The following is a 14,582-nucleotide window of genomic DNA, read 5'->3' as shown; positions in this document are numbered from 1 at the left end:
CTGAACACCTTACATAGAATTGACTGGAAAAGCACTACTTGTTTACATCACACCAAAACATGGTATGAATGCTGGAAGTTTATTTTGCACTTGGTTAGACTATAATAAATTTAGTTTAATCCTTTATCCAAGTGTGAGCACACAAAGTTTGCGCCTGAAAATATCCTCAGGATTGTGGCAAGGTGGTGCATCTGTTAGCAACTCGTAGCAAAGGTGGACCAAGCTCTCATCACTCCTTGTCTCAGTATTTCCCACCATGCAAAGCACATCTCCTTGCAGATATGTATTGGCCCTGGGTAGTGGCCCTTCTCTATGCATAAAGAGAAGGGTCACTACTCAGACCGGTTTCGACCTTTATTGAGATCTTGTCAGTGGGAGGCAGACCCAGAAGTGGCGATACTAAGGCACAAGCAATGGAGAGGTCATATCTACCTATATGAGTTGCCAACCGGTGTACCACCTTATTATTAAATTACTCTGGATTTAGAGAAAGATGTTGGAAGTTTATTTTCCACTTGGCTAGACTATAATAAATTTAGTTTAATCCTTTATCCCAGTGTGAGCAAACAAAGTTTGCACCTTAATGGTGGGAAATACCGAGACAAGGAGTGATGAGAGCTTGGTCCACCTTTGCTACGAGTTGCCATCAGATGCACCACCTTGCCACAGTCCTGAAGATATTTTCAGGTGCAAACTTTGTTTGCTTACACTTGGATAAAGGATTAAACTAAATTTATTATGGTATGTGAATGCAAATTTAAGGAAGCCTGTGAGATTATTATCAACCACCCCAATCTGAACAATAATGGTGGTCTAAAAATCCCAAACATATGGAAGGCACATATTCGACCCAAGGAACCTTCCTCTCTAAGAGTGGCTATAAACAGGACTGTAGATAATTCAGGATTCTAAGTCAAAAATAACAATTGTAATGCTAAAAAATAGGACATTATGTTACTGAAAGAAAACTATCAATAAGAAAGAATGTTTGCTCATCTTATCATAAATAAAATTTATTTTGATGTAGTTTCTAAATAATTAATTAATTTGTATTTTTTTTTCCACTAGAGGTCATGCCAGTAGAATAACCTGTGATGAAATCATTGTTTCTCTAGCTTACTGTATGTAATGTAATTCAGCTTGTCCTGTATATTTGTATATGCTCCAGATGATGATCTTAATATGAAGATTGAAACATCGGGAAATTAAGAGAGAGTTATTTATAACACGGTTGTAAAGACCATAATTTCTAAAATGAAAAGAAAGGATGATGTAATATAGGGGATAAAAACAACAAGCACTTAATATTATGAACTGTAAATAGTTCTGATCTTGTTCTGCAATTGTTATTTTTGCAATCACATGTGTGTCACACATGTATTACTGATGGCAGCAAGAACTGAGCTCTGAAATATTACAAATCAGATCAATTATTTTTTTTTTTAATCTGATCCACACACTAAAGGCCACAAGATATACAGAGTTAACTGTTACTGACATGAATCATAATAATACCAACAAGTTTCATCTAAATATTTGACAGTGTTATCAAAATCACAGGAAAATGGTACAAAGCAAAATAGCACAAATGCAAAAAACTTGATGTAATACAGGGGATAAAAACAACACGCACTTAATATTATGAACTGACTGAATATTATGAATAGTTCTGATCTTGTTCTGCAATTGTTATTTTTGCAATCACCTATCGCACATGCATTGCTGATGGCAGCAAGAACTGAGCTCTGAAATATTACAAATCAGATCAATTAATTTTTTTTAATCTGATCCACACGAAAGGCCACAAGACCTACAGCATATTAGTGTTGTGTTGGGGGGGGGGGGAGAATAGAAGAAAGGAGGAATCTGTTCACATTTTACTTGAACATTGAACAGCTGAGGGTTGTAATCTTTGGGGAAGGCAGAGTGGTGGAGACTGTTCCAAAGGACAGAAGTAAAAGGAATGAAAGAGGATGCAGTGAAGGTGGTTCGATGAGTTTCAAGATGGACTGTAAAAGGCTGTTAGTTAGCAGTGGCTATTATTTTTATGATTTTGAAGGAGAGTGGAATAATAGTGGCCCATTCAGCAGAGCACTATCCATGAAAGTATTTGTAGAAGAGATGCAAGGCAGAAAATGAAGGTCTGTGAGGGAGGGATTGAAGTGGGTGAGAGAGGAATCATTAGAGGAATGATTAATTAAGTTTTGATTCTTGTTAAACTTTCCATATGAATGAATAACCTCACCAGATTTCTTAAAATGAAATGATAAGAAACTCTTTCAAAGATGACATAGTAGTGATCCAGTTCGTGATGTGGTTTATAAATGACATGCACAGCTAACACAATTTCACCTGTCTTCTATGAAATTGAAAGAGTGAACATCATAATGATGAGGTTCACTCTTTCAATTTCATAATTTCTCATGGTTTGCTCAATGCAAAGCATCCCACAGGAGCAGTAGATGCAGACAGATATTTTTGGAAAGGGCTGTGTAGCTCAATGAAACTGGCACTTGCATCCTTTGCACTGGGCCACCCAAAGAAAGACTTAAGTTCAGGTCTAGTCGCTGACTAGAGAAACTTTTTTTAAGCCTTTCTTCGACCAGCTTCCAAGTTGGTCAATCTCTGGCATGAGCAAGTGGCTTTTGTTCCTCAGAAACTCAGGTTTTTCATCCTGTAAACTCAAGAAAATCAACCAAAGAACCCACACTATTTCAGACAATAACATATCCTGTTAGATACCATGAGATGGCAAACTTGCTTGCCAGTCTCTTCGTTGGTTGGTGCTTATAATTAGTGATAGTCTTGGGCCAGATATCTCTGATTGGCCACCAGTGGAGACTGAACTGCCCACTCAGTCGCCAAAAGCTAAACAGAATTAAAAGGCCTCACCCACTCTCTATAAGTGAATAAAAGGCATTAGCTGATTATTATTGTTAATGGGTATTTCCATGAAGTCCAAAAATTAATTGTGGGAGATCCAAAATCACTGTTCACAATATACTTATCATAACTCCCACCATGTAACCAAATTCACCATGGTAGTAAAAAACTTACCATTATTAACAAATTGCCTATCATATCACTAATTCACCAACTGACAACCACCCTAGGCAATCTATTCCACTCATTCGTCATCCTTGATGTTTATTAACATCAAAGCTGTTGGAATGGAAGATGTATCACCACATATTTTAGGCGGTGTGCAAAAGAACTGACTGTGCTCTTGAGGTCATCTAACATTAATACTAAAAGGCGATGGGTTACATATCTCTTTTAGCTCTCAAACAAAGAATTTCATTTAATATTAAGTAAGAGACCCTTTCTAGTAGGTTAATATGCCATGGATATATTCTTTATGCACAACAAGGCTAATTTAAAAAGTTGCTTGAAATAAACCTTACTTTGACTAATGGATTTTATGTCTGGATATTTATTGGGACATGATAACAGGAGAAAACTGGTGGAAGAGTGAAAATTTTGGAAAAGGATAGAACTCAGGTTAAATTGGACATGTCCTTCTGAAAACTTATTACATACAAAAGAGGACAGACACCCAGTTTCTTTTATTTTTTTTAATACCACAATCTTCCTCCTTCTTTCTCAGCTCCCTCTCCACAGTTTTATTTTTATTATTATTATTATGTGGACATCTACATGGAGTCTGGAGCCTCATCATGGGAGAGCCACACTAGCCTTTATGCAAAAAAACCTAATCACATCTCTCTTTGGAAAGCAATTTGTCATTGTTAGTATTCAAGAATGTGTGAGCAGAGCTAATGTAAGGGGATATGGTTAAACAGAATGGGAGAGGAAAGGTTAGCAAAACATATATTTGATGCTAAGATGTCAGGAAAGAGACTCAGAGGAAGACCAAGATCTATGCAGATTGATGCAGTGAGAAGTATCTTAAAAGAGCAAATATTAGATATAAAACTATTGGAGTACTGAAAAGTAATAGAGTAATTTGAAGGAAAATTGTTCATAGGAGATTAATAATAATGTAAACTAATCATGTAGTTTATCATAGTAGCCTGAACATCCCTTGAGGGTACATATATCAGGAAATTGATGGTGATATATAATGAAATACATAATTTTCAGATTTTCATTGAAAGAAGTTAAAATAAAATTCCATTAAGTAAATCCATTGTTCATATAAAACAGAGCTTAAAAAGCCTATATTAATGCAGCTAATAAAGTACAACAAGTAAATCCATTGTTCATATGAAATAGAGCTTAAAAAGACTATATTAATGCAGCTAATAAAGTAAAACAAAACAACAAAAAAATTTTAATAGGATATCGGATAATACAAAGAGATAATTAATTTGAGTTGCCTTCAAAATCAGTAAAAGACTACTTGTATGTGGAAAAATGTTTCTTCATTGATTTAATTGTGGTATCTTCATGGGTCTAGCTTTCACTGATGAGTAAAGGTCGAAACCAATATGACTTTCCCATAATGCATAGCAATATATGCATCCAAAAGGAAGTGTACTATGCATTATGGGATACTGAAGGTAAACGATGTGAAGTCAACAGCCTCTAGAAACAATATAAAGTAACCAGGGAGCTGAATTTCTGGATACCTCACTAACAATCACATCCTCTGATGCAACTGTTAGTGAGGTGTTGAATCATTTTATTTCTTTCTCTCTCTCCCCATTTGGCAGAAGAGAGAATGATTATTGAGAAGATTACGTTAAATATCAGCACTAGTCATGAAGATGTGCAAACTTTGTTTACATATGCTTGGATAAACTATTAAAACAAAAATATAATTTCCTGTCAATATAAGAGAAAGATACAGAGACAGAGAGAGGTGTAGTATAATGTACAACTAGAGTGAAGAGAGAGAAAGTGGAATGGCTACAAACAGAGTGGGATCAATCATATCTCGAGATTAGACTGAGTTGTTTTGAAGGTGGACAATTCAACTCGAGTTATGAAGTCAATACATAATGTCTGTTAATTGCATACATTCTTTGTCCAGTTTGCTGTTTTGCAGAATGAAAAAACTGAGTTTCTGGGAGGAAAAACCTTGCCATCTCCATGTGGGACTATACCTGGGGATTTATGGAAGTATAACAATGAGAAAGGAAGGTTAATAAGGCAGTGAACTGGTTAACCAGTTGAGAAACTTGCAAATAACCACAAATCACAGGACTTCATATGGATTGTGATATTTATATACCAATTTAAGGAGTATGAGAAATAAGAATGCCGGGTTGTGACACTGAGTCTGTGTGACTTAGGATAATTTGCATAAGCAAAATTTGATTAATTGAGGATAATATACTACCATAACAGAAATGGAGGGATGCATAATCTCCAAAAACAATGAGAAGAGGAAAAGAAGTGGGGGAGGGTGTATTTTCAGAGCAAAGGTGAAAATGGCAATACTCATCACATACATGTGATGGCTTGGAAGATATTTGTGTGGAGATTGAAATGAACAGAATAGTATAGCTCATAAGATGTTGTTAAGCACTTAAAAGAGAATGAGGAGAACGGCTGGAAAATGCTTAAAAAAAATTGGCTGAGCGGACAAAAAAAAAAAAAAAAAAAAAGAGGATGATTCTAATTGCAGATTTTAGTTATGGGAATATGAGTTGAAGAAGTATATAACAATAAAAAAAGTGTCAATTTATAGTTTCTGAAGAATAAATATTTAGGTAGAAAAAAGAAACAAGATATTTTAAATATATTGGATTTGGTATTGAAATGTCATTCCTATCTCAATCCTCAAAGGATGTAACTGTGAATAAAGAATCAATATTGGTTAGCAAGAGTGAGATGGCCATACATTATTATTATTATGATGATTAAAGACCTCTAAGGAGTCAAGAACTCATCGAGGAAGGCTATAAATCAATAAATCACCCAAACTAGCTGTCATATCTTCCCTTAAATTCATTCACACTAGATGCACTCACTACCCCTAAAGGAAAACTATTCCACTCACTCACTGCTCTTTGGGAGAAAAACCTAGCTCTTACCCCTTTTCTTGACTGTGAGCAAACTTAATTTCCATTGATTCCCCCTGTGTTCTCTCCCCCACCTTCCATATAACAAAAAATTTCATCAGATGCTATCATATCACCCCTCTTTCCAATGTTAACCAGAATCTCTAATCCACATACTTGCAATCTGTACTCATAATCTAAATTCCGTAATCTGGATATAATCTTTGCAACTCTTCTTTGCCCTTTCCACAGCTTCTTTATTCCCTTGGAATCTGGGAGACCAAATCTGTGCACAATAATTTAGGTGTAGTCTTATAAAGAGGCAAAAGGACTTCCTTATCCTTACATGTCAAGGTTTGTTTCAGCATTACAATTATCCTCTGAGTTGTATTTGCAAACTTTTGCTATGTGACCTTTGAACTTCAAATTCCTATCCATTATTACATTAAGATCCGTTGCCTCCTGTTTCTTGTAGCACATAACCCTGCAAATATAATATGCCTCTGGAAATCTAATCATGCCAAACTGCATTATGTCTAATCATGCTAAACTGCATCATGCCAAACTTTACACTTACTAACATTAAACTGATGGCCATTTTCGTTTGCCCAAATTTCCAGCCTATTCAAATCATTTTGTAAGTGCTGAATATCAGTAGCATTCCTATATTGCCCAGCCTATCTTCACATCATCAGCAAACAATTGCACATCTCGTGTTAGATCCTTCCTAATGTATAAATTGAACAACAATGAACCAAGGACCTTAAGGTACACCACTAGTCACCTTAAATCTGGCAGATTCACACCCACTATATATCACTTTTTGATATCTGTCTATTAACCATTCCCTGGTCCAAGTCAAGAGTTTATACTCCAATCTCATATTCTCCAGTTTATGCAACAGCCTTTTGTGGTATCCTATTAAATGCCTTAGAAAAATCCAACATTACCATAGCGTATCCATTCCAGTTATCCAACTTGGCCATAAGTATAAAATATGAGCAAATTGCTAAAACATGACCTTCCTTTAGTAAACCCATGCTGCTCCTTGCAGAGTATAGCTTGTATGTCTACCCATTTCTGTATGCGAGTTCTTACCAACTTCTCTAAAATCTTCACTACCATCCCAGAGATACTGATATATTGGTAGTTACACACATCAGTTTTTTGTACAATGGAACTATCATACATTCCTTCCATTCTTATGGTATCATTCTTGAGCTGAGACTTAAGTTATACAAACATGTGAAAGACCTAGGCAATTCAGCTGAACATTCCTTTAGCAAATGGGCTGATATTCCATCAGTCCCTATAGACAAATTCTTATCCAGGTTATACAGCAATTCTTCAACCTCATTTTCATGAACTTCTAACTCTTCATCCAATGTAGCAATAACACTGTGCACCATGTTACATACACCTGGTTGATATATCTTAGCAAAGTGAGCACTCATTAATTGAACAATCTCATTAGCTTCCAACACTCGAGTATCATCTGCATTCAATAAAGTTATTATTTTGCATTCATTCTTTCTTTTGCTTGCAGCATAACAATAAAATTCTTTTGGCTGGCCTTTAGCTTGCATGGCCAATTTCTTTTCATACTCCATTTAGCTTTCCGCACAATATTCATTACTTTTGTCTGAGCTTTATATATTTCATAACTCCTCTCACTCTTATACTCGCAATATCCTTTCCACATCATCTTCTTATGGATCTCTTGCTTAATAAAGTTGCACATTCATTTCACTCCCAATCTATTTATACTTCAAACATTAGGGATACTGCTTCATTAAGCACTTTTTCAAAGATTCCCATGCATTGCTGACATTTTTCCCATTCAGTAACTGATACCATTGGACCAAAGATAGTATTCTCCTAACATGGGAAGTTTCAGTCAAAAAGAATATATACATGGGCTGGGTTCAAGGCTACAGCGTGATGAATTTAGAGCTGGTGCAAAATTGGTGATTTTTATCTGTTTTATTGTGTTTTTCTCTTAGAAAATTAGTGTTTTATAACATACTTTTGTTAAGATATTGTAATAATAAACATGTTTAAATATTTCAAAGTGGCGCAAAAAAAGCAAAACACAGAAGAAACATAATGCTAAAAGGAGCGGTGAAGTCAAGAACAAGAAGGCTTGCCCCCCACTAAGGAGGTTATTGAAATTGAATTAACCTCAAAAATAGCAAAATTAAACAAGATTATCAGAGAGACAACATAATAATTACAGAAAGTTGAGAGGTACTTGAATGAACATAGGGAGGAAAAGAAAATTAAGCAGAAAAATAAGAAAACAACAAAGCATGGAATCAGGTAAGTCAGTATGTAACAAAAATCAGGTAAGTAACATTGTTTGTATAAAGAAAGATGTTATTTGGTATGCTGACTATCATAAAACATGCTGTTGATGAGCGGGTTATAACTTCAAGTTTTCTGGGAGCAAAAATTAAAAATATAACACAAGCATTTCAAAAACAGAAAAGAAAAGTAAATGAGATCACAATTGTAGTAGCTACTAATGACTTAACTACTGATAAGTTCAGTATGAGAGAAGACAAAAGAGTTGTTGAAAAAGGTGAGGATGAAGAGTGAGAAAGTGAAAACAGTAAATATATTACTTCGATATGATAAAAATGAATTAAGAAGAAAGGCTATGATAGCAAATGATTTGATGCATAGGCTACGTAGAAGGAATGGATGCAAGTTTTTGGATGCATGGAGTGAGTCTGAGGGAAGATTGGATTATGGATTCAGCTGAATGCATTCGGTATTAGGAGTCTTGAAAAACTAATAACTGGTATGAGACCTAACACAGAGTAAGGGAAACTAAATTATAATGGGAGGAATGGTGAGAATATGAGTGTAAGAGTGACAACATTATATAATTGTGCTAATGATGGGAATGGACATGATCATGGAAATGATTACGAGGGGGGAACGATTTCGATTTTGGGTTCATCTGGTTTGGACCCATCAAACATGTACAAACTAAATTTAACTATTAATTTGCAATGTTTGTGGATGTTTCTTTCACATATTATATACATACTGCTTTTCACCAAATTGCACAAAAATTTATCATACAGTTTTTGAGTTATAATTTTTCTTTTTGGCAATAGAGAAGAATAGAGATCTGCAAATTGTTCAACTGTGTCATGCAGACTGAAGACAAGAGTATACAAAAAACAAAATATGCAGGTGTATTATTATCTATACACAAATGCTAGGAGTATCAGAAACAAAGGAGTAGTCTGTTGCTTTGGTCAATATGTTGGGACCTCAGATTGTAGGCAGCATTAGTGAGACCTGGATATCAGAATCAGACATACTAACTGGTATTGAGTGTAAAGGGAACAGTATTTTTAGGAAGGATAGGAGAGGAAGGGGGGGGGTGCTGTTAATGATATTGGATGACTTGAATCCAATTAGTGTTGAGACCGAAGACTGTAGTACTAGTAACAGTATTTCATATGGCAGTGAATTTGAAGCCATCTGATGTGAGGCGGAATCTAACAAGATCGATTAAATAGTGGGGTGTTGTTAAAGATCTGGTGGATTGGCTGTGCTAGTGATGAAGAAACGCATCACCATATAGAGACGATGGGCACAAAAAGAATAATCATAATTGGGAAACTTTAATTATTCAAATATTAATTAGGTAGCAGTAAAATCTCATACGAATGAAACTGAATTTATTGAGCTCTTGCGAGACAACTTCCTCAAGCAGCATTTGACAGAAAGAAGTTGAGGTCAAAGAGTGTAAGAGGGTGTTTCAGTTAAAGACTGATTGGTGACAGTGATCATGCAGTAATCACTTGGGAAGTGACTAGGCTTATAAATATTCCATTTAGAAAAGGTTAAATGCTGAACTATAAAGCAGGAAATTATGACCAACTGAAGAATGTACTGAGTCCAACGGAATGGTATCAATTGTTGGATGAGAAGAATATTGACAGTGCATGGGAAGCATTTAAAAAGTACTTAAATGATGCAATATCAGAATGTGTCCCGAGAGTTGAAAGAATAAATAGGATAGGAGTCAAATAGATGTATAATTTTATTAAGCAAGAGATTCGTAAGAAAAGGATGATGTGGAAGGAATGCCGTGTGCATAAGGATGATGTCCGCTATGAAAATTATAAGCAGTATGCTTAGGTAGTCACAACTGTTGTACAGAAAGCCAAGTCCAAATATGAAAAGAAACTGGCTCTGCAAGCTAAAGACAACCCACAAGAATTCTATCAATATGCTGCAAATAAAAGAAAGAATGAATATAACTCTTCTGAATGCAGATGGTGTGTGTGGGGGGGGGGGGGACAGATAAAGAAGACGTTCAACTAATGAGTGTCCATTTTGCTAAAAGCTCTCAACCCGGTGTATGCAACATTGAGTTCACTTCTACCTCGTCACTGAAGGAAGAAACTCAGGTGTATGAAGAGAAGGTATTAGAGCTGTTGCACAAACTGAATAATAATACAGCAATAAGGAATGATGGAACAGCAGCATGAGTGCTAATAGAGTGTTCAGCTGAACTGGCTATTCCTTTGACCAGGCTATATAATTTGAGTGTCAAAAGAGGAAAGATTCCACAGGAATGGAAAGAATGTATGGTCCACTGTTATTCAATCTGTACATTAATGATATTGGGAAGGATTTAACATACAGGTATTTGCAGATGATGCTGATATGCAGTACTTGCAGAATGATTTGAATAGGCAGGAATTGTGGGCATGGGAAAATGGATGTTAGTTCAATGTCAGTAAATGCAAAAGTCATGCACTTTGGGGTGATTAGATATCCAATGTTATATCATGATGGCAGGATTATGCAAGAAGAAACTGATCAGGCTTGGAGTGTTAGTAGATTGCAAGTTGAAGTTCAGTCACCATGTAGCAAAGACTGCTAATACAAATCAAAAGATAATTACAATGCTGATACGAACTTTCACATGTAAAGATAAAGATATCATTTTGCCTCTTTACAAGGCATTGATAAGACTTCACTTGGACTATTGTGTGCAGGTATGATCTCTTGGTTTCCATTGTGATTCTGATATATTGGAGAGAGAGAGAGTACAAAAGAGTGTGTTAAAAATGATATCAGGATTGTGGAATACTGATTATGAAGACAGATTGAGAATTTGTAGACTGCTGACACTAGCAAACAAACAAACAGGAGAAAGAGGGGAGATATAATTGAGACTTACAAATTTGTGAAAGGGTCATACAGGATTTCAGTTGATAGAATTTTTCAATTTATGGAGGGTGGGGAAAGGACAAAAGAGCATCCTTGGAAGCTGAGAATGAATGCCACTAAGAAAAGGGTGAGGGCTAGATTTTTCTCTCATAGGGTGGTACATGATTGGAATGGATTGCCATTGGATGTTGTGAGTGCAAGCAGTGTGAATGAATTCAAGAATAAGTATGATAGTTGGTGTGTGTAGTATGTGGCCTCCCTCAATGAGGCCCTGACTCCCTGGAAATCTCTCTTAATAATAATAATAATAATAATATGTAGAACTATACAGTGGATGATAATGAAAAGCTCTTAGGTCAACAAACATTAATGCCATAGGATGATGAGTTATAAGAGGATATAAGTTGATGGAGCAGATCAAAAGATATCTGACACAGGCAAAGAACAAACCACCAAGAGTAGGTAGGAGTGAAGAAATTGCTATAGAGATGTAGAAGAGTAAATAATGACCAGATGTAGGAGGAGTATAAAATGCAGAAGAGAAAAGTTACAGGCTTGTGCCAACCGAAAATAGGTCATGGAAAGTGTACACAAGAAGATTGATTATGGAAGGAGAGATATTGATTGAATGCATGAGAATGATGGAGCTGATAAAAGGATGACATTAAATGACTACTGCAAAGATGTAATGAACTTAATGAGCATTTTATTAGTGTATATCACACTGAGGTAAATGATTTTGTGCAACACCCAATAAAGGGGTAAATGCTACAGGAGCTAGAAGTGAAGGAACCAGAGGTATATGGAAGGTGTTAAGTAAGGCTTGATGTTAATAAGACTATGGCAGTTGGATGATAAATCACTACATATTTTTGGACAATGTGTAAAAGAAGTGACTGTGCTCTTATCTTGATAAACATAAGTTTTACAACTCAACAGAAAAAGTTACAAAGAAATTGTAAAGAGTGGAAAATAACGTAATAATCTATGATGATGCACTTCACTTCCAATTCTTATAACATTCACTGTTCCTATCACACTTGAGACATGACTGATTCTGCTTTATTCAAAAGCTATCCTTCTAATAACCTCTAACAGTTTTACATCATTCACACTAGCCTATTTTACACCGAGTTTCTCTTTCTAACCTATCATTTCTTATTTCCATCTCTCACTCGAATATTAATCCATTAATAGCCTCTTTCAAAGGATATCACAACATCTACAGGCAAAATTCATTTTAACAATATGAACTCAAACTATAAAACAAATGAGAATTATTATGACCTTTTTCTTGACCACTAGTATTAATAAATTAAAGACTTAATTCTGTATCTTAGTCAAGTAAATAATAGTTTAATATCCGACGTTTCACTGACTAATATCCGTCAGCATTTTCAAAAGGATACACTGGTAAGCAATAGGAAGTATTAGGAAACTAACCGACAATTCTAAAAATTATATAAAGTTTATATAAAATTATATAAACGCAAAAAAGAAGAACTAATAGATTATCTAAACAAAATTAATGGCTTCCACAACACTATCAAGTTCACATTGGAAATAGAAAAAGATAATAAACTTCCATTCCTAGACATCCTTATTAAGAAACAAACTGACAATGGTATCAACCTGTCAGTATATAGAAAACCTACTAACACTGGACACTACCTCCATTTCGACTGTTCTCACCACATATCCCAGAAACTCAGCATTATCCATATGCTCAAAATATACAGTGTACCACAGACCCTGGTGACTTACAAGAAGAATTAATGAAAATATCCAGAGATCTATCCCTAAATGGCTTCCCTACAAGAATCATCAACAAGATTCTCTTTAATGACATATCGCAAAGACAACGAGATGAAACCCAATACATCAGCTCTATAACAATTCCATTTGTTAGTACCATATCCAAAAAAATTAGCTCTTCTTCAAAAACCATATAATATCAGAGTAACCTTGAAACCTATTGAGCCCATTCAAAAATTTATAAGATCACCGAAAGATAGCCATCCTTTCTTCAAATACTCTGGAGTTTATAGCATACCCTGTTCATGCGGTATCAATTACATCGGACAGACATCTAGAAGTTTTGAAACAAGAAAGAAAGAACACATAGGCTATGTAAGGAATAACAGACAAGATATATCAGGCCTTTCTTCCCACTTTGCCTCTACCAACCATAATATTGAATGGGATATGAATCATATGCCCTACATAGAAGAGAACTACCATTCCAGAACATTCAAAGAAGCTGCTACAGTCGCCCGTTCAACAGATAACTTAAATAAGAATCAAGGCTTAATCCTGCCAGATATATGGAAAACTCTAATCAGATCATTTAAGCAAAAAGAAATGAACTTTCATGAAAATTACAATAAATATCTCAACAAATAAAACGCTGTACTTGCGACGTGGGTATTGTATCACGTGTCGTATTGTTATCACACACAATGATAACTTTATATAATTTTTAGAATTGTCGGTTAGTTTCCTAGTTTTTGTTACTTCCTATTGCTTACCAGTGTATCCTTTTGAAAATGCTGACAGATATTAGTCAGTGAAACATTGGATATTAAACTATTATTTACTTGACTGACATACAAAATTAATTCTATAATTTATTAAAATTAGAATTATGTTTTAGTTCTAAAATGAGAAGTACAAGTTATTTTGTAATAACAAAAAGACGATGTCAGCAAGAATAATTCACAATTATAAAGAATATATAAACTTATTTTATAAATTATTCATAGGAGACTAATAAAATATTCATACCTTTCTAAAGCCAAATTCATATCAAAAGTCATCATTGTGCCAGTATCTACTAAGAATATGTACAGCATTCTGAATCTTTTTTCGTTGACACTGACAAACTGTTGTATCTAAACTATAAAAAATTGAAAACAAACTATAAAAAAACTGATGTTAAATATATATATATATATATATATATATATATATATATACATACATACAGGTATCCCTCAATTAACGCAGTTAATTAATCCCTCAATGTTACCACGTATATCAAAATCGCGTTAATCAAATATAATAATCAATGGTAAAAATTACAATTCCTCCATGATTAATTACTGTATTAATAATTTGTTTTATATGGTACTCTTTTAGGAAAGATAAAAAATGAATGTAAAGTAAATGTTTAACAAATGCTTGTAGCTACATTATTTACTGCAATTTTTTTTATCAAAAGAAGTTATCAAGAGTCGTTTGAACAGTTTTATTTTTTTTCTTATCAGCATAAATTCTACAATAACAAGCAAAATTACTCTCTAGACCTTGGCAAACAAGCAATAAAACAAAGAAAAAACATTGCAAATATAATACATGATGGTACAAATTAAGTGGATATTGAATCCAATATTATTTCATAGCCGAATATAG

The 14,582-nt window shown here is 34.6% G+C and overlaps 1 protein-coding gene across 4 annotated transcripts in view; it reads right to left on the bottom strand.

Annotated features, from left to right (window-relative positions):
- The window catches only part of LOC150108169 (RB1-inducible coiled-coil protein 1-like), a 611,254-nt gene that overhangs the window by 551,201 nt on the left and 45,471 nt on the right, over positions 1-14,582 (bottom strand). For 3 of the 4 annotated variants that reach the window (XM_090390624.1, XM_090390626.1, XM_090390627.1), the window contains exon 2: positions 13,956-14,062. In XM_090390624.1, the coding sequence (XP_090246750.1) occupies positions 13,956-14,062 (107 nt within the window). Of the gene's footprint in view, positions 1-13,955; positions 14,068-14,582 lie in introns of all 4 variants that reach the window. The other variant, XM_090390625.1, reaches the window with a different exon arrangement.

This window comes from Typopeltis vanoorti, chromosome 3, assembly GCF_054136105.1.
Source record: "Typopeltis vanoorti isolate ZY-2024b chromosome 3, IOZ_Tvanoo_1.0, whole genome shotgun sequence".
Taxonomy (NCBI): Eukaryota; Metazoa; Arthropoda; class Arachnida; order Uropygi; family Thelyphonidae; genus Typopeltis; species Typopeltis vanoorti.
This window is presented reverse-complemented; position numbering and strand designations above follow the sequence as displayed.